The 23,209-nt window shown below is 43.6% G+C and overlaps 1 protein-coding gene across 5 annotated transcripts in view; it reads right to left on the bottom strand.

Annotated features, from left to right (window-relative positions):
• ARHGEF28 (Rho guanine nucleotide exchange factor 28) overlaps positions 1-23,209 on the bottom strand; it is a 140,050-nt gene that overhangs the window by 15,954 nt on the left and 100,887 nt on the right. For all 5 annotated transcript variants that reach the window (XM_081929334.1, XM_081929333.1, XM_081929331.1 and 2 more), the window contains 11 exons: positions 22,563-22,817; positions 20,554-20,630; positions 19,502-19,680; positions 18,524-18,612; positions 17,709-17,891; positions 16,790-16,921; positions 15,340-15,425; positions 14,345-14,383; positions 14,199-14,246; positions 11,661-12,143; positions 9,991-10,291 (listed from right to left, as the gene is read on the bottom strand). In XM_081929334.1, coding sequence (XP_081785460.1) covers positions 9,991-10,291; positions 11,661-12,143; positions 14,199-14,246; positions 14,345-14,383; positions 15,340-15,425; positions 16,790-16,921; positions 17,709-17,891; positions 18,524-18,612; positions 19,502-19,680; positions 20,554-20,630; positions 22,563-22,817 — 1,872 coding nt within the window. The remainder of the gene's footprint in view (positions 1-9,990; positions 10,292-11,660; positions 12,144-14,198; positions 14,247-14,344; positions 14,384-15,339; positions 15,426-16,789; positions 16,922-17,708; positions 17,892-18,523; positions 18,613-19,501; positions 19,681-20,553; positions 20,631-22,562; positions 22,818-23,209) is intronic.

The raw sequence follows: 23,209 nt of genomic DNA, 5'->3' as shown, positions 1-23,209 counted from the left end.
GGAGAATTGGAAGCAACTTGCCTCTTGCCGTTACCATGACAACAGCCCCCATCCTGGTTCAGTAACAATCGTAGAAAAGCAAGCCAGGCAGGTGGGAGCCTCGCTGCAGCTAGAACAAAATGCAGCTAAAAAATGGGAATCCCAGAAAAGGGATTAGAAATACAAGCTAAAAGCTTTGGGGGCAAGGCCGTCCTAAGGTAGCGTGAGAAAAGAAAAGGCAGCACATCTAAATGTCAAATCTTTATTTCCTGAATTGCCCTGAAAAGGGGCCAGTAAGGTCCAAAGCATGTTGGAATGATAAATATGTTTTCACCCTTGCTTTTTTGCCACTACTTGCAGGACAGCTATGGCAGGCTAGTTGCAATGGGAGAGAGAGGAGAGGTGCATGTGTGTGCTAGAAAGGGGAGTGCATTAATCAAACAAAAATGAATGAAAATAAATTATATGTTCTTGGAATGGAAGGGCATTGCTGTGGACAGTCGCAGCACAGTGAGGAGTGACTTGATGATTAGAGAGCATGGAATTTGGACAGCATTCCAGATGCAAATGTTGAATATTTTCTATAGGATCTAGAGAAGATCCTTGAAAAGAAAGAAAAAAAAATCCATTGTGTAAGTCTGTAATGTTTGAAGTTCAGTTTCCCACACAATGCTTGCTGTGGATTTTGATGCCACTACCATTTGGAGGTGACCTGCAATTAAACCCCATAGCAATTGTTAAAGAGAAATTTACCAGAGCCTAGGCCCAAACCAATCTTTCCGCAATGCGCAGATTACAAACGGCTCTTCGGGGAATTTGGAAATAGGTTTTTAAAGAAAAGTGTGTTTCATCCGCACAATGAGCACCAGCAAGAGCAATTTAAGTGTTCCTTGAAACCCTGCTCTGCTGTGACGTGACTCACCTTTGGCCTCACCTTCATATGGGACACTGCCCACCAGCTGGCTTTTTCCTACTTCCCAAAATTCATTAAGTATGACCCCCTCCATTAAACTGCCTTTATATTAAGCTTTGAAGTTTTGGCTGTGCAATCACACGCATGCACATGGTCCAATTGCTATTCTTCTAACAATGAACACATGTTTTATTGGCTTGCTTCATTTCCAGCTCATTAAACACAGCTGGGCTTCAATAAGGGATAACAGCAATAATAAAGGAAGGAACTGCGGAATCTTTAAATGCATCTCTATACATTTATCACAGAGTGCGGGGATGGCTTTCCCTGCCATGGGATGCCCTGCTGATCACAATACCCAGCACATAAGCTTTTCTGAGTCTGTGCATTAAGGCAGAAAAAATAAAGAAGAGAGAACTTGACCCCCTGATCAGAAATCACAACTGTTGACTAACTCTGCAGCCACAGACATTGTTCACGCTGCCCTGTATCTCAACATCCGAACTTATGGCAGAGCTGCCAATTCCTTGTCTGGAATTGGGGCAGCTGAAAAGGATTGGGTTTTATTTCCCAGTAGTAGAACCTGATCGCCTGAAGGCTGATCGCCGAAGAATTGATGCTTTTGAATTCTGGTGCTGGAGGAGACACTTGAGAGTCCCATGGACCGCAAGAAGATCAAACCTATCCATTCTGAAGGAAATCAGCTCTGAGTGCTCACTGGAAGGACAGATCCTGAAGCTGAGGCTCCAATACTTTGGCCACCTCATGAGAAGAGAAGACTCCCTGGAAAAGACCCTGATGTTGGGAAACATGGAGGGCACAAGGAGAAGGGGATGACAGAGGACGAGATGGTTGGACAGTGTTCTCGAAGCTACCAGCATGAGTTTGACCAAACTACAGGAGGCAGTGGAAGACAGGAGTGCCTGGCATGCTCTGGTCTATGGGGTCACAAAGAGTCGGACACGACTAAATGACTAAACAAGAACAAGTAGAACCTAAATCACTGCCATGGTAACAAACAACCCTTAGATCATAGTTTCTCCCAACAATATACATAAGCCCTCTAGCCTTCCATCATTATATTGAAGAGGAAATCCTGAAACAAGCAGGGGCCATGAGAAGACACATGCCATGACCCAACAACATCCCTGTCTACTCTACCACTACCTTCCTGGCACTGAGCTGGAACACCTGAAGGGGGCATTTGGCCAAGGCCATCTAGAAATCTCCCCACGATCAGAAACCCTGCATTCCCTATGGATTTGAGTCCAATAGTTACGTGTTTAAAAGGATTTAATCACACTGGGTTACCTCTAAGTTCTACTCAAAGTAGACCCACTAAAATTAATGAAGCCGATTTCAGTACTCTTTGCAGAACTAATATTTGATAGAACCCAAAGTTTGTGCAAATGCAGAATTGCTGGCTTGCACCAAAATCCCATTATTCTAGTATCTCCATGAGTCTCCAATTACTCCAGCACAGTCAAAGGCCAGCAGGAGGCTCACAAGTAAGAGATCATCAGGTCAGGAGCTACCCAGGGAAGATTTCAGGTCAAGGTTGCGATATGGTTGCTGCTGATACTGGTCCAGGTTTTACGAATGCTAATTTTTCACTACTGTTTTCACTACTTATTGAATGGCTGGCTGTTTAACACTGCATCTTTTTGTAGCCAGCCATTTTTAGTGATGGTATTTTGTACCATTTTTTATGGCACGTTTGTTTGTGCTGCTCCTGTTTTTTTATGTTTTTTATGGGTTTTAGTGAAAAATTATGTTGGGTTTCTCCAAGTATGGAAGTAACTCATAAATGTTAAGACACACATACATACCCCAAATGTCAGTAATAGTACAACTTTCTCATAAGTGACAATAAAAAGTGTTCTAACTTTAATGACGGGAACCCTCAACCCTATGGTTGAGGTCAGTGTGGCTGTCATAAAACAAGGTTGTTCAGGACTCCAGCCAAATAGTAAAATGCACTGAAGTCAACAGGATTGCACCCAAGTTCCTTATTGTATACTGAAAACAATAGGACATTTCCTGGAATATCCTAAAATACTAACATAAATAATTGAAACTGAACGGCATTTTTTAAAAAATGAGCTAAGTACATTTTGTGACTAAGTATCATGGTTTTATTATTATATTGTGCCTACTTGCTATTTTCTAAAATTTCATAGTCCACAAAGGGTTTCCCCAGCCATTAGGATGAATTATTTATTCACCGTATATCTGTTCCAAGTTCTAAAGTGCATTATGAAGTGTGCATAAAACTTTGATAAACTATTAAAAGAAACCTATGGATGCTACTCCCATTAAAAGGTGTAATATCTGAGAAACCAGTTTCCACCGTATCTTTCTATCCCAACAATTTGCATTTTTACAGCTTGCTTCCGGCATTCTCTCTAGCTTTCCCATAAGATGAGTCTTATTTTCACTGATCGTGAAGCTTTTTATGTTTAAAACAATTAACTGAAAGACAAAATGGCAATCGGGTGGTTAAAGCAGATCCAGAAAGATCTAGAACAGGCCAACCGGCAAACTGAGTCCTTATCAAATTTTATTGAAGACATGGCCAAAAAAAAAATCGCTCAATATTCCCCCGTTGTTTTCAACAGTTACGTAATAGAGGTTCTCAGGCAATTGGTCATCTAGGGCCCAGAGCCAACCACCTACATACGAATACCACTCAATTTCTATTTTGAGTTTACACACAAGAAAAACAGCAATTGAAATCCCAGCACTGGGAATATTCAGAGTCACTTTGGTAAACTGCAATAACTTTCACTGGCATTATCAATGAAACCTAGCAGGCATATTCTGTAGGCTCAGAAGGTATTCATTATTTAGCAATCGACTAGAGACCTCAGTGCCAACCGACACTTCATAACACTTTGTATAAGGGACTCAGGAAATATGAAATAAGTGGAGCAATTGCCCAGCAACACAGGACACTGGGGATTGTCTGTCCGTAATTTTCAAAAGAGTGCTGCAGGTTTAACCTTAAAAACCGAATAAATAATGGTAATCACACCCTTGAGTTATGTAACTTTCATATTACAAAAAAAGTACAGCTTTACCTATGGCACTGTCCAAAAAGGGCTATTTTGCACATACGCGTTTGGAAATTTAAGTGATGGTCTACCACACAGATGCAACGCCAAAGAACTTTCATATCTACCCTGATGTATCTACAGTGGTACCTCGGTCTACAAACAACCTAGTTCACGAACTATTTAGAACATGAACACTTCAAAACTGGAGGAAGGTGTTCTGGTTAGCGAACGTTTTTTGAATCCGAATGTACTCTGTTCATTTCTGGGGTGCACGTCTGTTTTGAGCGCCACACTTTCATTGTCCGGCAGCAGAGAAGGGGGTCATCACGGCGTTTCCCACAGCTGCTGCGGGAGGGAAGCTGCGTACCCACAAGCCAGCTGGTTTGCGGGTGCACAACTCCTCCCCCCATGCTGCTGCGGGAGGCACAGCTCTAAGGAGCATTTTCCACATTGGGGGAGGAATCTGTGTGGATCCCAATTCAGCTATTGATTTATTGATTGTGTGACTGCGGAAATGGATAAAAGCACCCCATCCAAACAATGACTATCATCAGTGCAGGTAAGAAAAAAAATTAATTTTCATTTTTATCATCTACAATACTGTTTTATTTATTTTATAGTACAGTATATTGATTATTGCTTTCATTTTATGGATCAATGGTCTCGTTAGATAGTAAAATTCATGTTAAATTGCTATTTTAGGGGTTCTTTTTAAAAGTCTGGAATGGATTAATCTATTTTGCATTACTTTCTATGGGAAAGTGCACCTTGGTACAGTGGTGCCCCGCAAGACGAATGCCTCGCAAGACGAAAAACCCGCAAGACGAAAGGGTTTTTCGGTTTTTGCGACGCTTCGCTAGACGATTTTCCCTATGGGCTTGCATCGCAAGACGAAAGCCCATAGGGAAATCTCGGGGACCTTTTTTTAAATGCTGGCGGTGGGGAGCAAAGCCTTTTCCCCCCCTCCGGACTTCAGAAGAGGTCCAGGAAGGCCGGCGGGGGCGAAAGGATTTGCTCCCCACTGCCAGCATTTTAAAAGCGGTCCGGGATAGCAGGGAAGCGCTTCCCGCTATCCCGGACGGCTTTTGAAGGCAGGCTTTTGAAGGCTGCCTGCCTAACCGGGGGCTTTTAATTCGCCCCGGGACTGTCCGGGGCGATTTAAAAGCCCCCGGACGGCTTTTGAAGCCTCCCCCCGCTGCCCGGCTTCGGGGCATCGTCCCGATGCCGGGCGGCGGGGCAGGAACGCCTCCCCCCGCCGCCCGGCATCGGAACGATGTCCCGAAGCCGGGCGGCCAGGCGGGAAAGCCTCCCCCCGCCGCCCGGCTTCGGGGCAGGAACGCCTCCCCCAGCCGCCCGGCTTCGGGGCATCGTTCCGATGCCGGGCGGTGGGGCAGGAACGCCTCCCCCAGCCGCCCGGCTTCGGGGCATCATTCCGATGCCGGGCGGTGGGGCAGGAACGCCTCCCCCCGCCGCCCGGCATCGGAACGATGTTCCGAAGCCGGGCGGCCGGGCGGGAAAGCCTCCCCCCGCCGCCCGGCTTCAGAACGATGTCCCGAAGCCCGGCGGCGGGGCGGGAAAGCCTTTGTCCCCCCTGCCTGCCTTCCCAGGGGCTTTTAAATCGCCCCGGACAGCGGAGAAGTCCTCCGCTGTCCCGGGCGATTTTAAAATGCCGCCCGCCAGAAGAGGTCGGGGGAAGGCGGTTTCCATAGGAACGCATTAATTGATTTTCAATGCATTCCTATGGAAAACCGTGCATCGCAAGACGAAAAACTCGCAAGACGAAGAGACTTGCGGAACGAATTAATTTCGTCTTGCGAGGCACCACTGTATAAGAACCCTTTGGTTAAGAACAGACTTCCGGGACATATTAAACTCGTAAACCAAGGTACATGCTCAGGAATTAGTCATCAAGATTAGAGAATTTGCTGTGTATTGTGAACTGGAAAACATAGACAGAAAGTTAACCTAGGAATTCTTTAGTAAATTCTCTAGAACTATGCATGCCTCTTTCCTGTGCTGTGAGCCTTCCACAAAACACAGCTGATTAAGTAGATCATGCCACAGCCTAGTTTTATTAGTTCTGTGACAAAGAACAGTTCTGAAATGATCACAGAATAAAATCCTTCATCTTGGTTGTGTTATTTTTGTTGAAGGTTATAATACAACCAGATATATCAAGCATGCCAATCGATTCACCCGTAATTTAATAAAACCCAGAAGTGTGAAAGGAAGGGATAAGTTAAGTTCACATGATTCTTATTTTTCTGGGTGGTTTTTAAAATATGTAGACTAAAATCTGCAATGTAAGAAAATCTGAGGGGAAATGAATAATTTCTATGCGCGCCCACATGGCTCTTCTATATGCGATCTTAACAAATGTACATGGTTGTAATACATTAAAATATAGGGTTACCTTTGTTTCTTTGGCCTAAAGGGCAATTAATGATTCCCTCTGAAATACTGACATCATTGAAACTGCTGTTGCAAATGCACTTGAGGCAGCTTTGTCTCATTGTGCTGTTTTTTTTTTTAAAGTTAATAGTTCATACCACATCAATAAGTCATACATTTTGCAAACACCTAATGGGCTGCTATGGTAAAGAGGCCAGAAAGCATTTCAAAAACCACAATATGATCATTCAGCCCCTTTCCCTCCAAGAGAAACAAGATACTAGTTTAACTTTCTTTCTTAGTTCTTTTTTTTTAAAAAAATAATGTTTTAAAAGTCTTTAGAAAATGGAAGGTTAAAATTGCACAGGAAATCCTCTATTTACATAAGCCAAGTCTATGCAGCTAACATGTCGTTCAGTACCATAATGATAAAAGCTGCATAATATTGCTTCATCCACTGAGGCTAACCTGAATGACTAAAGGAAGGATTTTCAGTGAGGGTTAGCATAAAAAGCAGGATCCACTACAAATTAACACCCTATAGAAATAGTTTTGCTGGTTGAAATATTCCCAGTGCATGTGACTATAATGTTTCTGCACATTGGGACTGAAATGACATATGACTTAATTCAAATTGCCATCTGTCTTAAACAAACAGGGATGTTATTCCCCAAGAAATGTTTCCCCCAATTCGTTTCCACTAAAAATCCTGCGATTGATGCTTTATTACAGCTGAACATGAAACATTGTATTCTGAGGTCTGAGACGTGTCTCAGATTTACCATCACCAATAAATAATACAGAGATACTTCCAGAGTGCTCTATCTGTGTATGGGCAGCATGAACAACTGCTCCTTAGACAGCACGTTTGCCTGCAAAATTTTGTACTGTTCAATTAAATGCATAGACAGAAAGACATACTGCCAGGGGCTGCATAAAACAATGTTGTCCTGTCAGTGCAAGGAATTCTGCCTGTGCAATGGGACCTTCTGCCTGCTGTCTTCATATATTCCCCAATCGGCTCTGGGTACCCCCCAGAACAGATTACGGGGTGCAAGGAGACGAGAGGATGCTCCATTGTGTAGGCAGATATCCTGGTGCTAATGGGGACAACTTTGTTGGGTACAACTCTAGATGTTTTGGACTAAAATATGCATAAGCCCCAGAAAGCATGGCAAATGGTCTGGGTTAATGTAGTCCAAAATATCTGGAGAGTACGTGGGTTGAGGAAAGCTACTTTAAGCTGCACCACATTGGCTAGAAAAGGTGGGATCATGTTAACATTAGCTGTGCAGCAATACACAACTGACTTGTACAGTTTTGCTTTGCCACAGCAGCTACATGCCACCTCAACCACAGAACTGCTGGCATAACCACCATCCCATGACTTGCAAAGTTTCTGGGCTGGGACTGGCACAACCTTGTCTTGCAAGTCCATTTCCCTGGTTTGAAAGTGCATCCCAGAATCCTTTCCCCCATTTCTTGTTGTTCTAGGGCAACAGCACTGGAAGAAACAGGAAAAATGCAGCAGAGGACACATTGCACAATCCCAGAAATGAAAGAGCATGTCACGGGATACTGGGATACACGGGATACGCTGCTATACATGGATTTAGTAGCATACATTTTATTTTTTTTTAAAGAAAGTCTACAAGGAATTAGGGACGCGGGTGGTGCTGTGGGTAAAAGCCTCAGCGCCTAGGACTTGCCGATCGAAAGGTCGGCGGTTCGAATCCCCGCGGCGGGGTGCGCTCCCGTTGCTCGGTCCCAGCGCCTGCCAACCTAGCAGTTCGAAAGCACCCTCGGGTGCAAGTAGATAAATAGGGACCGCTTTCTAGTGGGAAGGTAAATGGCGTTTCCGTGTGCAGCTCTGGCTCGCCAGAGCAGCGATGTCACACTGGCCACGTGACCCGGAAGTGTCTTCGGACAGCGCTGGCCCCTGGCCTCTTGAGTGAGATGGGCGCACAACCCCAGAGTCTGGCAAGACTGGCCCGTACGGGCAGGGGTACCTTTACCTTTACCTTTACTACAAGGAATTAGATGCCCTCTTTGAAAAGATGCCTACATGGGGAGAGAGCTCTCTTTCAGCCTAAATTGCCTTATTCAGTTTTACAAAACAAAATGTATGAATTCTGTATGAATTATTCTGTTAAGGGTAAAGGTAAAGTAAAGGGACCCCTGACCATTAGGTCCAGTCGTGGCCGACTCTGGGGTTGCAGCGCTCATCTCACTTTATTGGCCGAGGGAGCCGGTGTACAGCTTCTGGGTCACGTGGCCAGCATGACTAAGCCGCTTCTGGCGAACCAGAGCAGCACACGGAAACGCCGTTTACCTTCCCGCAGTACCTATTTATCTACTTGCACTTTGACGTGCTTTCGAACTGCTAGGTTGGCAGGAGCAGGGACCAAGCAATGGGAACTCATCCCATCGCGGGGATTCCAACCACCACCCTTCTGATCAGCAAGTCCTAGGCTCTGTGGTTTAACCCACAGCGCCACCCACATCCCCCTGTTAAGGGTAGCCCTATTTAAATAGCTTCCATCCCCTTTCAGCACTGCAGACCTCAACTCAGCTTCAGAAAGCTGCACGACCAACACATGGAGAATTCCTTAGGCATTGCAACACTGTGTTTATGTAATTCTGAAAATCTAATTTATATTACTTAAATATTTCCATAAAGCATTTCTAAAACCCATACTTCACAATAAACTCTCTCTCTTAAGCTTTCAGTTCAAACACCATAGCAAGATGCTGAATACCGATAAATGTTAAAGTTGTTCATTTGGCAATCTGAAAGTACCAATTTCCATTATGTTTTTAACTATGCATGTGAATCATTTTCTGCCCATGTCTTGGCTAAATATCTGGTTACTGCACTGAGCATCCAGCCAGACATGTCAATTGAATAGAACTTATTCTGTTTTCAAGCCACATTGATATAAGCTTTCGTTTCCTTCCTTCTTCTAATTATCCAAATTGGTTGTTAATTTATCTGCACAAGAGAAGACAATGATTAGCCTAGCATGAATGTAATCTCCTTTCACTCATTTTCTGTCCTGCTCTTAAGTTGACTGACATGCCTTTTCAGCAAAGCGTGTAATATCTAGTATTCCACTTTGCAGTTGTAGAAACTTGCCCCAAGGCCCTTCGTAAAGTTTCTGTACCAAAAACAACAATTTGCCATGAAGTCAACAACTAATTTACTTTTCTTTAAGCACTCCACAGTCACAATCCGAATTCTTCTTATGCATATCGAACAGTTTTCTCCCTTTTAACAGCAACCAGATACTTCTTAAATTTGATGGGAGTTTGAAGTTCATGTGAAACACTGTCCTACACACAGCTACAACCTCACACCTCAAAGCAGCCTGCTATTAAATTACATTGCTACACCCACCCTCTGAATCCAGGGGCCAAGCATTGCCCTACAAGGACCTTCAAGTGCTGGTCCTTAGTATATCTCTCACTTTGGGTGAAAGGAGTCCTGAGTTCATGCTTCTCTCAGCAGCCATAATAGGCAGAAGCTCGACGTAAGTAGGTTAAGTAGGGAGTCTCGGGATTTTCCAGTCTGCGCAAGACCACAGAACATTTGGAATACGGCTTTTTGTCTAATGTCACTCACCAGATATAGCAAATTAAATGATCACTTACAATTGTTACAAGCATCCGTGTGACCTGCGCTGAAGGAGAGAGTATGATGGCAGAGTCTACTGGATTTTGAGGGATCACCCATGAATGCTTGCTGGGAAGAAATGTCCATGTTGAGCTTGACCTGGTTTTCAGGAGTCCTTGTTAAATCTGAATTTGGCAGGTTCACGCCGCGCATACTGTCCTGATAAACTAGAGATGAGTTCGATCTGTTGAGGCGGTTTAATGACATCTGTACTATGGCTTCATTTAGGAAGACTGAATTCTCACCACAAAAACAGTCCGACTGGTTGTGCCCCATGATCTGTGCAAAGAAAATAAAAAGGGAAATCTAAGCAACTCAAAGCTCTATCCTATCCTCTGACAATACATCCCTTTTTCACACCTTGGTATCATCAACCGGCTTCCCCCAAGAGCAAAGGTTCGGAAGAAAAACCAGTCATCCATCTGCTTCCAGGAAGAGAATAAAGAGAAGCAAAGTTTACATGATGCAAGAGAAAATATAACATATGTCCATGGGATCCTCCTTCTGCATTGACGTGTTAGGATTGTTCTCTGGCTGCTCCCTGTGACGTTAACATATGAGAGTGCTGGAGGTGAAATAGTTAAACAGGTTACCCAATCAGAACCCAGGGGGTGGAGTCAGAGGGACTATAAAACCAGCTCTGGGAGAGGCGAAGGGGGGAGTTCGTTGGGAGTTGGGTGGTTGGTTGGAGTGGAAGTGAATTGGGATAGAGTCTGTGGGTAGGTTGAGTTAGTGTAGCGAAATAAGCTGAGTCAGGAACAGTTAGGGGCTAGGAAGACAAGTAAATATCTGAGAGGTGGTTTAGTGAGTGAGAGCAGGTAGCAGAAGTTATAGGTCTGGATAGGCACCCCATGATTGTAATTGACCGATACAGTTTATGAAACCACACGCTTGTTAAACTGCAATAAATTAACAGAAGTTTATGTTCCAATTTAACCCTGACTGGACTCAGTATGGTACCAATTAGGGCCTGGGTGGTGGCAGCGAGAAATAAAGTGGTGGCACAGGGATCAATAGACGGTGAAACGTCCGGGGACCCTGTGTGATCACCACACTCCCCATCACCCTCTCTTCTCTAAACAGTGAGGCCTATCAGAGTGGTACTACTCATACTTGCATAGATGTAGGGATACTGCAAAAACAGCCTTGGCCTCGAATCAGTCATCTCAACCATTAGTACTTCCCCAATATCCTTTTGTGATTTCCTGTTTCACTCTTTTATTTATTTACTAAATTTCACAGGGCGGTTCACAACATAAACTAGCCTTCACCATCCTGGCGCCCCCCAGATGTTTTGGACAACAATATCCATCAGCCTCAGCCTGCATTTGGGTCCAAAAATATCAGGAGGACACCGGGTTGGCCAAGGCTGCCCTAAACAAGATACAGTAAGTGGGGCAAATGCAGTAGAGGAGAGAATGAGCTGAGAGAGGAGAAGTCCCTGTTCACACCTCACCTCAGCCATGAACTCGCTAGGTTGCTTCAGAGGCACATGGCTCTCTCTCAGCCTCAGCGTCCCCTCTGCAACGCAGGGGCAATGAAACTGTCCTCCCTCAAAGGGCTTTGGTGATGATCCCTAAGCTAATGTGCAAGTAGAAAAAGTGCTAGATAGCCCAAGTAATGTTCTTCTGGAGAAGATGCTGCATACCTCATTGTTCCCTGGGGAGATCACTGCAGGCAGGCTGCTCTGGCGGCTGTGCTTCCAGTGGCGCAAGATCTTCTGCTGCAGCCTGACTGTGTCCCTCTCCTTCGCCACCATCCTCTGGCTCTCCCTGAGCCTCTCCAGGTTCTGCTGGTAATCCTGCAGCTGAACGTCCAGCTCTCCCTGGTTCTTGCAAAGCAGCTCCTCTCGGTTCAGGCACTCTTTCTCCTTCTCCAGCAAGCAGGTCTCTCTCGCCTCGTGTTCTTGCTGCCGCTGCTCACACTCGCGGTGCCAGCGCTGCTGCTCTTGCTGGAACTGGTGCTGCAGCTTCTGGATATTCGCGAGTTCCTCTTTGGGCTTGAAGTTCCGGTGCTTTTCTTGCTCCGGGAGGGAGGTGCTACGGAAGCTGGGACTCCAGCTGGACCTTTCGTGTTCCTGCAGGAGCAGCTTATGGAGCTCAATGTGGCTGTCCTGGATGGTTACGGCTGCCTTTTCCCCAAAAGACAAACATAGCATCAGTTTCCATTAGACTTCAAGGTGCAAATGGAAGGGACATCATTTAAAACCTTACTCCCAGTGGACAGGTGCAATCAATGTCATGGGTTGACCCCAGCTGGGGGGGGACCCTAGGAAAGACTCCAGAGGGCTTGGGAGGTCACTGCCTGATCCAGGGGCACTTGATACTGTCAATTCTGGGGAGGATACAAATGGGGGTGAATTTCCCTCAACCTGTTCTTACACTCCATTAGTCGCCGAGGCCCTACATCCCTCTGCGCAGCTGTTAGGGTCTGGCTCTGAAGCTCCCACTGTGCCTCCTGCTCCACCTTCCCCACCTTTGGAGTCAGACGCAGAGTCTATCCCCGTCTGTCCAAAGAAGGATGTTGTGCTTGACCCCTCCACCTCTCAGGAGGCAGGGACACCTCTCCCATCACCTGCATCCCCCAGACATCAAGAGGTGTGAACAGATGGTCCAGATTTCAAGCGAGGCAGGTTGCTCGCTAAGAAACAGAGCTGCTTTCTGGCTAAATTGTGCCCGCCTCGTTCCTTTACAACAGGGTTACACCGGGCATATCGTTGTCGGATCAGCGTCTTCACCTGAGAAGCCATCTCACCTGCTATGTCGTTGTGTATAGAGATGTTTATTGCCTGCTATGCCTTTGATTTGCAAATGTATTGTACTAATTTGAACATTAAAGCTTGGAGAAAGAATCAGCCTCTGAGTATGTGTGCCTCTTCCAAGGGGAGCCGGGACAATGACATAACTATCACATGGATATATGTCCTGCTAGCTCAGGTGTGGGAGGAAGGCAGGGGAACTTCCATGTGCCTGGCCTCCCAGCTGTGGTGTCACGGCTGCTTAACTGGAGAGGAGAGGGAAGGTGAGGTGAGGTGAGGTGAGGTGGCAGGGAGGTCAGCACTGTGCAGGCACATCCACAGGGCCAAACTAGGCTTCTGCCAGTGTGCACACATAGCACCAACCTCCCCATCACCTTGCACACACACCCCATACATGGCAGCGATGCTGCTTCTGGTAGTGTACAGGTGTGCTGTGGTTCCCCCTGTTCACCAGCCACTCCTGTGTTAGACGCGGATTTATGTAAGAGTAAAGACAGACACTGAGAAGTGTGGTGGAAGTGGTGACTTCAGTTGGCTGGCATCTGTCTGTCTTGAGGGACAATGGAGTGCGCCTCCAGGAGCTGAAGTCAAACTGCTGCATTGACAGCACCAACGTGAGCTCCCTGGGGTGCAAGCTTGTATAGTGTGTATGGAGGCCCTGGACTGCCCAGATGACAAAGACTCCCCTCTCAGTGGTCCACAAGAAAGCAGAACAATATGTTTGGCTCTAGCTCAGCTGCAGGAGTTGCCAGAAGGAGGCATACAAGTAACTTTAAATTAGTACCCAAGTTGAAATGAAACGAAAATAACTTGACATTTTTCTTCTAGAAGGGTGGAGGCAAAGTGGAGGATAGCCCAGTAGAAACCTTGCATGGGTGGCAGAGAAGGCTGTTGCCGACGTGAAGCATCTCTGGGTCCGGAAAATCATCCCAATTTGCCTCACAGTTCGGCCGGCCCTGAGGCCTCTTGCACCTTTAATAGCTGTGTAGAAGAGGGGATTTCAGCAAGTGCAGCTCACTTTGCAAACTGCTCCTGCTGCAATTCTCTTTTCTGCACAACTCTTAAAAGATACAGGTGTCCTCTTGCATCTGGTCACACCACTTCCAACAGCAAGACCAAAGCAGAAGCAAGGGGAGAAACGGAATGGCAATGGGATGCCCTCTGCTCTGGCCAGCAGGACATCCGGCAGTAGCCCATGCATGAGCTACTTTTCCCCCTGCCTGCTGCAACTAGCAAGGAGCCATTGTACAGCTCTGTACCTCCATTTGCTGGGCCCTGCACAGCGAGGATGGGATCAGGCCCATACTTTCCAGGACCAGTGAAGGTGATGCTATAAACAGACAGATTTCTGCCAAAATATTTGTTTCATTCTAATTCTCAAAAAAAAGATAGCAGTTGTGGGCAACAAACACACAATTTTGTCAATACCTGGATGCTGTACAAGAGGCGGGTTAAATTCTGGATAGTCTGTACAATCTAAAGAAAGAAAAGAAATGCTTGTCGTTGTTGTTTACAACATACAGTAAGTTCCAAGGCAAACAATACTAGTAGATTTTGTAATGGAAGCAACTCACCTCAGTTTGCGCAGAAGCAGCAAAATGCTTGCCTCCTTCCTACAAACATACAATGAGGTTAGCTTTTTTTTTGTAGTAGACCTAGACTGCCACCTTCTGGTAAGTCTCTTACAATGTCTAAATACTTGCATTTTGCAAATGTCAGGGGGTTGTGGGGTGGTTTTTTTTTAAGCAATGGAGTGTGCTAGAAATGGTGTGCTACAAAATTAATCATGCATTCTTGGTACGAAAGAAGTAAGTGGATTTAAGGATTGTTTAAGGTGGTTGCTTATTTAAATTGCTCAGGCGATGAAAGTGCTGTGGCAAGGTGAAGTAGGGGGTCTGGAGAAGGCATAGCTGTCAACCTTCCCTTTTTTGTGGGAAATTCCCTTATTCCAGTGCCGTTTCCTGCTGCTTCCTGCTGCTATCCCGGATTGTTAGATATCCCGTAGACTGTCCCCAGGACAGGTGAGGTTGCTGATCCCTTATTTTCAAATCGAAAGTTGACAGCTATGGGAGAAGGTGGCAATAGGGGTATAGTATGGGGGGGACTCAGGCCCTCCAGGCTGCTCTATCTGGCCCTTAGGATTCCCCCAGGTCACAAGCTTCCCAAGCTGCCTCCTGCCGCCGCCCCCATCAGCCCTGTTTCACACCCTCCGTGCATATATTTGCCTGGCTGAACTAACCTGGAATTGTCACAAGGCTTCTTGGCTGCCTTGACAGAGCATGGAAAGGAATGGGCGAATATGGAAAAGAATAGCCTCATGTGCAAACACGTATTGCTCTTCCCACTTTTGCCTCTGGCTCCGCACGCCGCTGGCATGTGACCCCTGGAATTTGCCTGAAGGGGAGGGAGTGTGGCCACTGGCCCGAAAATGCTTCGCCACCTCTAGGGTAGAAGGTGATAACCAGGGGGAAAGGACTGGGCACTGCGTGTATCAGATTTGGCGCCTTGATATTCCTGAACAGAAACACCGTGTGCATGGCTCTGACAGAATGTTCACCAAGTAGCCTACCTGATCCAGCATGTGAGCTTCTGTGAAGCTGTTTGCATCATTGATATCTGAATCACAAGGCTCTCTATCCTTCTTCAATTCTGTATCTAACGATTAAACCATCAGGAAAAGACAGGAGTCAGATGTACAAAATTAAGTGTATAACACATGTAACCATTCAACATAAATTATTCCTAGTTCTTCCCCTCCCAAATTATTCCTAGTTCTTCCTCCTTTTTCTCCTTTTTTGTTCCACTTCTCCAATTCATTTCCTTAAGTTCTAATATCCCAGTTGTGATACCTGCATTTTCAGCTTTTTATTTGTCTCAGTGCACAATCTTCAAAAATCAATAGTATTTTACATTTTAAAACCAAATTAGATAATAGATAGACAGATGATCTATTAAAGCCATCCAATTAGACTTTAATTTGATTTTGACCTGTTTTTAGGAGGTAATTTCATTATTGTTTGATTTTATACTAATGTTATATACTTGATGTTAGCCGCCCTGAGCCCGAATTCGGCCGGGGAGGGCGGGATATAAATAAAAGTTTGATGATGATGATGATGATGATGATGATGATGATGATTATTATTATTATTATGATAGAGGCAACTGAGGACTGAGCAAGCTCTCTTGATTTTTGGTTGCTGTTTTTTTTTAAAAAAACTGATATGGTAATTTTGTGATGTGCAAAAGTATGCAAATTAAGAAAAGATACGCAAATCTTTATGTTTGTTTTTGCATAATTTTACTTTTGTTTTTCAAGGGTGGAGGACAGAGCAAAGAACTATGCAGACTACTGAGGCATCCGTACCTAATATTGGTTGTGCACCTGATTTACCAAAGTGTGCTTGCAGTTTGTATGTAGGATTGTAAACACATTCATGACTCCTACAGCACCACTCTCTATAAATCGTGGCAGCTTGTGCTTGAATTGGAGACTAGCACATCAAGTGTTTAGAGGCCTAGCAGACATTACTAGGACAGCTGCAGCCCACAATATAGAACTGGCGGAACTGGCCCCATCCTGTAAACTGTAACATTCATCAGAATATCAGTCCTTTAAAAAATAAATGTTAATAGAAGGTATTAAAATATAATGCCATTCACATTTTAAAGGGATGGTTTTAAATATCTAATATGAGTAATGTCTCTCAAGCAAAACAGAAAGTCGCACACTACACATCAGATTATTTAGTGAAGTTGCAACACAGAACAAGAGAAAATACTTTAAAAGCAATATAAATTTGCCAGTGATTTATAGGACAGTCCTGAAAATGTATTTCCACAAATGACTCCTATGTGGAGATTCCTCTTACTGGATGAACTGGCCCCAAGTAAGTATACAGAATATGAAGCACTTTTCTTTGCTGATCCTGTTTTGCATTACATTTTGAAAAGGATTAAATAAATAAGCATGGTAAATTTAGCACTGGGACAATTAAAAGGTATTAGTGCTTACTAACAATCAGTGAAAGATTCGCAGTCTTCAGCTTCACCAAGACGTTCTGTCATGCTCGATTCTTCAGTACTCTCTTCTGTTGAGAGGTCTGTTTCATTCATCTGTGATAATCTTACAGCCGCATGGAGGTTTTCCGCTGTAGAAAGAAAGTAAGTTTAGGCTTTCAGTCAATAATTTAGGGTATCCCCCCTAATTAATGCTGGTGAATGCATGTTTCCCTTATATCAATTATGAACTATTTCTTCTTCTCCATGTGAAACAACTATGAGTGACTATTGGAATCATTTAAAGTTATTTTTACATTGCATTCCTTAACCTTTATTGGTGTATCGACTTTCTAATGAGCAACTTATAAGCATGATGTTTTTTAAAAAAATCTGAACAAACTTAGTAATGAATCAGAAAACTCACTGTAGAAATTTGATGATGTGACAGATTTAGCAAGAAGGCTGTTCTCCCGAACCTTTTACCTAAAACAGCTGCTGCTCTCCAGATGTTGTTGGACTACAACTCCCATCAGTCCAAGCCAGCATGGTGAATGGTTATGGATGTCAGGAACTGTAGTGTGATAACATCTGGATGGCCACAGTTTAGCCAACCATCTTTTAAAGCCTGGGTCTAGAACACCAGAGGTGTATCAGGTCTTTCTCCCATACTTTCAAGAGGTGCATATTAAGAAAGGGTCATGAAGAGAGAGAGAGAGAGATCTTTTTTGCACTTTGATGCTGGCTCCCCAGGTTTGGATTCTCGTAACTGGTACTTTGAGCCACAGCTTAATAGGAGCTGTTGTACAATAGTGACCAACTGCACAGTAGTCACTGAATGTGGTGATTTTACAAGAGACATGTAGGAAAGTGTGAAAAGCGACAAAGGAGAGGACATGCCCATAGGGAAGAGTGGGATGCCCATGGATGAAGCCTTACCTTCCTTGAGAGCAGCTGCCAGGAGTGAGGCCACTTGAGGTGTTTCTCCGGAGTCAGGTTTTATCAGCAGGTGTGGTTCTACATGGACATCTTCAAAGCCACTCATGTCTCCAAGCTTTGCATAGATATTCAGCTTATCTTCTAAGTAGCTACAGATCTGTTGGTCCTGGTTACTCAAAATTACTGCCAAGATACAAATCCATGCATTAGGCCAACAACCACCATAGTTATTGCTTACTACTCTGTATGCTGAATCACTATTGGGAGAGGGGACCCCATCTGGCTTCTGTAACATGAAACTGATCTCTGACTGTTCCAATTTTTTGTCTACTTCAGCAAATTATCATTATAACGTTGCTTTTCAACATCTGCATCACACTAGTATGCTAAGCCCAGAACACTAAAGAGGCATGGTTGTTGCCAGAGTGATTGTACAGCTACGTCAGAATACCTTCCCACAGAGCCACAGCCATTTCTCAGTGGTGCAACCTCACCTAGTTGTCATGTGGTACCTTACCATGAAGAAATGGCTCCCATGTGGCGATAGGGGCTTGTGAAAGAGTCCTGTGAAGGTAGACTAAAGGGTCTAGGTTGTCAATTGCCCGCATGCCAGAGGTTCCCCACTGCTGGAATGCTGAAAGTTGCCCCACAACCATTGGCAGCTCCTATTACTCAGAAGTCAGGGTGAACTGAGGGGTGGCGGCAGACACAGGTGTGAATGTCGGAGGCCCTCAAGGTAGATGGGTGTTCTTTACACCAAGTATTTTTTATTTTTTTTTTAAATTATTTCAAGAGAACTAGGGCAAATATCATACCTTGACATTTTTGAATTTTGGCTGCTCTGGCTTCAGCTATTCTTCGGTCATCATCAGATTCGCTCATTTTTCCTTCTTCCTCTGGACAACTGGGTGAAATGTAAACAAAGAGAATACAGCCAACTCTCTCTCTCTCTCTCTCTCTCTCTCTCTTTCCTTCTCAGGCAATTAATGTATAAATAGAGGTGTGTGTGTGCAGACACACACGCAGCACAAGAAGCAAAACATATGCAGACAAACTCCCATTTTGCACTTAAGAGTATATGCAAAATCTCAATTTGTGTCATTCCACAATAGCTATTCCTGGTCTTGACATGTTTAGAAGAATAACCTCAGAGAAAATGTATTTGATCAGATTATTTTGTTGCTGTGAACCACCTTGTATATAGTAATATAGAAAGGCAGTATAGTGGTACCTTGAGTTACATACACTTCAGGTTACATACGCTTCAGCTTACAGACTCTGCTAAATCGTGCTTGGGCGGTGCGGCGGCAGCAGGAGACCCCATTAGCTAAAGTGGTGCTTCAGGTTAAGAACAGTTTCAGGTTAAGAACGGACCTCTGGAACAAATTAAGTACTTAACCCAAGGTACCACTGTATATACATTAAAAGTTAAGTGAAGTGAAATGTGACAATGGATTCATTTATTTATTTTTTGAACAGAGCACAATATGAAGCAAATAAGTTTGCAGGACAATCCTATGAATGTTTACTTGGAAGTAAGTTCTACTGTATTCAATGGAATTTACTGGCTCTTAAGCATGCTCAGGATTGCAACAGTATTTTCTATCACTAGTAACTACAGTTTAATGATCTCCCATGCTACCTGTATATGTCTCCTTAAGAAAATCACATCGATAAAAGAAAATCTGCCAAACCAAAATCAAATCTGAACCAGCATTTCTAGGCATGATTTACACTCAAGTAAAGAAATAAATAAATGTAAAAAAAGCAATGCAGAAAGGGTCTGCCTGTACCTTTCCACTGCCTCTTGAACCTGCCTCATCCAATGACTGCGTTCCTCTTTGGAACTGGTATGAATTTCATACATCTCAGGCCCAGTAGACGAGGCACTAATCAGGAACATCCCTCTCTCCTCATTGGCTACTTCTCTGACAATAAGTTTCTGGAGGGCTATAACTGCAGGTTTCTGGTCCTACACAGAAGGAACCACGAAGTATTTATTATTACTATCGTCATCAACATCATTACTATTAGTACTACTACTACCTCTACTACCACGACCAACCCTACAACAGCAGGTCTCAGGGCAGGTTACAAACATCTAAAATTAAGAATTTAAAACAGATTAAAGTCACAGGAATAGGGCAGGCCCTGAAAACACACATTTCAGGTGTCAAAGGCCACAGTAAAAGGGTGTGTTGCCAGTAGAATGTCAGAGCAATTTTTAATCATGGAAACTTTGGGAGAACAATTATGTTTGAAATGTACTGCAGGTCTTTGCAGATACCAGTATCAATCAGGACTAGTATAACTCGCTTTATTCGGGAAAGCACATGGTCTTTCATGTTACTGAATGTGCATTGCATTTTCCTTTAATGTGACCTGTGTTGCAGAATAAAATCACTGTATGCACTGGTAAAATGTCTCTTGCATACTAAAAACTCTGTTTTATTACTGAATGGATAATAATGATCATGTTCCAAGACTTCTGGGGTGAGATACTTAGGGTACTCTTTATTTAAATGCACTGGGCTTTAAAATACATAACTTTGGCTGGATCATGCCCAGTGTTTATTATGTTCAGATATTATAAATAAAGTATTTAACCCTTGTGTAAAAAAAGTATTTATTCACAGCATACTTGGGATTTTGTTAAACTACACAGCAGCATATAAATGTTTGAAATAAATAAAGCTTGATAAAAGGTTTTACGATTAGATCAGATACCAAAAAGAAACCCAGATATAACTATCAGGCAGGTACCAAAAGAAGAAGTCTGGATACAGGCATTGTTACATGATATAATACAAAAGTGCAATTAACATTTTTAGATAATCATACTTACAACAGCCGCAAAAATATATTTTTGATCTTTTTCTTGTAAAAACAACATCACGTCATTTAGAAGGAGGGCTAATATATCTTTAAAAAAAGAAAGGAAATAAGTATCACAAATTAATTTCTTACTTCATCATAACAAATAAAAAAAATGGAAGCAAACACAATTAAAATACATAAATAAAAATGTCTGAAAGGTACCTATATCTAAATCACTAAGACTAAATTAAAATTCTAAAAATGCCTTTAAAACATTTCTTCTTTTATCTTGGGAAACAAATAGAATGCTTGCCTTACAATTGATTTTCCAGCACTAGGCTCAAGATAAAACAATATTTACCAAGGTCTTCACCATTCAAGGAAATTCTCCCCTGCCCTCCCCAGCAAAGGCCTCGGCAGAAACTTTACTTTAAATAAGTAAATTGCACATGAATGGTTTGGGACCAGATTGCTTAAAACAAGGCTGGGAAGAAGGTAAATCATTATCTACTAATTGCTAGGAGATTTGTAGTAGATCTCCTATAGTAGAAGGGTTTCTGACTCAATTGTCCAACAGCAGCAACAAATAAATAGCCTTCTCTCCCCATCCTGCAAATAGCTTGGGAGTACATTTGTGTGGAAATAATTTGTGAGCTTGGTTCAAGTATTGATCACATATTTCTAGGCTGCACATATAGTAGGCTCAGAAACATCCAGTTATGTCAGGGAACTGCCATCGGAGCCAAAGGGAGAGGGAGGGCTCCAGAGGGGTTCCGGAGAGCGTCCCGGGAGGGAGAGAAGCAGCCCATCTTCTGGGGAAGGAATTCAGCGTAGCACCAGTGGAGAAGGGGGGCAGATGGGGGAATCGGCGAGGTGGCTCCATGACTCCTCGCCAGAGACCAGCGGGGAGAGCACGGGTCCTCCGCTGCCCACACCCTCCCTGCGCAGAAGGCTTCCGCGCAGGGAGAGTAGGCGGCGACTAGGCGTCAAAGAGCTTATTTGCTGGAAGAAGCTCAAGAAATGCCCACTGACGAATTCTGCCAGCGAGTGAGACAGCCATGGGTGAGTGGCTGTCCGGACAGAAAGGGTTCACCCAGGTAACCCAGCCAGGTGTGGTGTCGATTTACGCACGAGCAACCCCTAGAACCATTACAAGTTACTTAATACTTTTATGTACTTCTATCTTGTCTTTGCCACTGCTAGACCTGGCTCAGGCTGGTGGACCTCAACCCAAATATCCCACTAGCCTGGTCTGGCCACGTTGACTAGAAGGACTGCCTGCCCTGAAATCAATCTCAGAGTTCCTTGATCTCTGGCCCACCACTAAGAACCATGAGATTAGTGGGCACCATGGACAGGGGCTTTTCAGTGATGGCCCCACAACTCGGGAATTCCCTTTGCACGAATTCCAAAGGAAATGCCTGCTTACTGGTGGCTTTTAAGTGGATTTAAAACATATATATATTTAATTTGCCCCGCCTTCCATTGATGACTTTGTTTGACTTTATTTTTTATAATGCTATATTGTTTGACATATTGTATTTATTAACTCCTGTGAGCTGCCTTGTGAAGGCTTTACTCTAAAATACAGGATATAAATATGTGAAAAAATAAATACATTTAAACCCCCAGTTTTGAGGAGGTTTAAAGCTCTTCAAAACTGTGGTTTAAGAATCACGTTAGAAAGCAGGCCACTGATGTAAAATATGTTACAACTAGAATTACTTTTGTTCTCATTCCTTATTTTTGTGGAAAGAGATAAATGATCGAACAATCTTAACTTTGGGGGAAAATTTAATGTAAGAAAATGGTGTATCTGTTTAATACTCAGTGTTTCAAATCTGTAAAGGCAAACCAGAAGACTGTGTTCTCTTTTCCATCATGTATATGGATCAGTGCCTAAATATGAGACACCTTTTCCTACAGAATAGTTTTTTATGCCAGTGTCAGAAACCCATGTCTCTTGTTTAGAAGCCAAAGAGAGATAACAATACACAATTCTTCAAAAGCATGCAAGGAACTTAAAACTGCAAGGACCTTTGAAGCGTCCCGTAGCCGTTTTCCAATAGACTAAACCTTCGTGCAGAAGTGTCCTCTCTTTCTTGATCAGATCCTGCTTCCTGAAAACATGGCCATTTTTCAGCTTGGTATATGTTTTGTTTTCAATCTTACTGAGAATCTCCATCAATTTCTGTTTTTTCTCATATTCATTGACTTGCAAATCAACTGCTGCAATCATATCCTTGATTAGGCAAAGGGCTTTACATAAGTCTTGGTGTTCTTCAGTTCCTTCTATAGAAAAGCAAACAAATATATATACACAAATATAAGAATATATACACACACTCTCTGTATAAGCAAAGAAGGGAAACCATTTCTCCTTAAATAACTGGAGTGGATTTTCACAAGAGATGCCCAAGCGCATGTTTTTCAATTTATTTCTGTACATAGTTCATGGCCTATGAATTCCACCCTAAAAAATTCTAATTAAATATATGGTTCTGAGGCTTTCCGTGTATGTGGTTTGAGACGAAAGCACATATAATGATAATAACTGTTCCAGAATTAATATCTGCATTCTTTTTCCATGCAAAATATGCTTGCTTTGTATTCCTGAAAATATGGCTTCTGCCCTTCTGGGTCCCAGTAATAATCAATGTGACGAAGATATAATGGCCAGGCCA

This window comes from Podarcis melisellensis (genome assembly GCF_964234715.1).
Source record: "Podarcis melisellensis genome assembly, chromosome: 11".
NCBI lineage: Eukaryota > Metazoa > Chordata > Lepidosauria > Squamata > Lacertidae > Podarcis > Podarcis melisellensis.
This window is presented reverse-complemented; position numbering and strand designations above follow the sequence as displayed.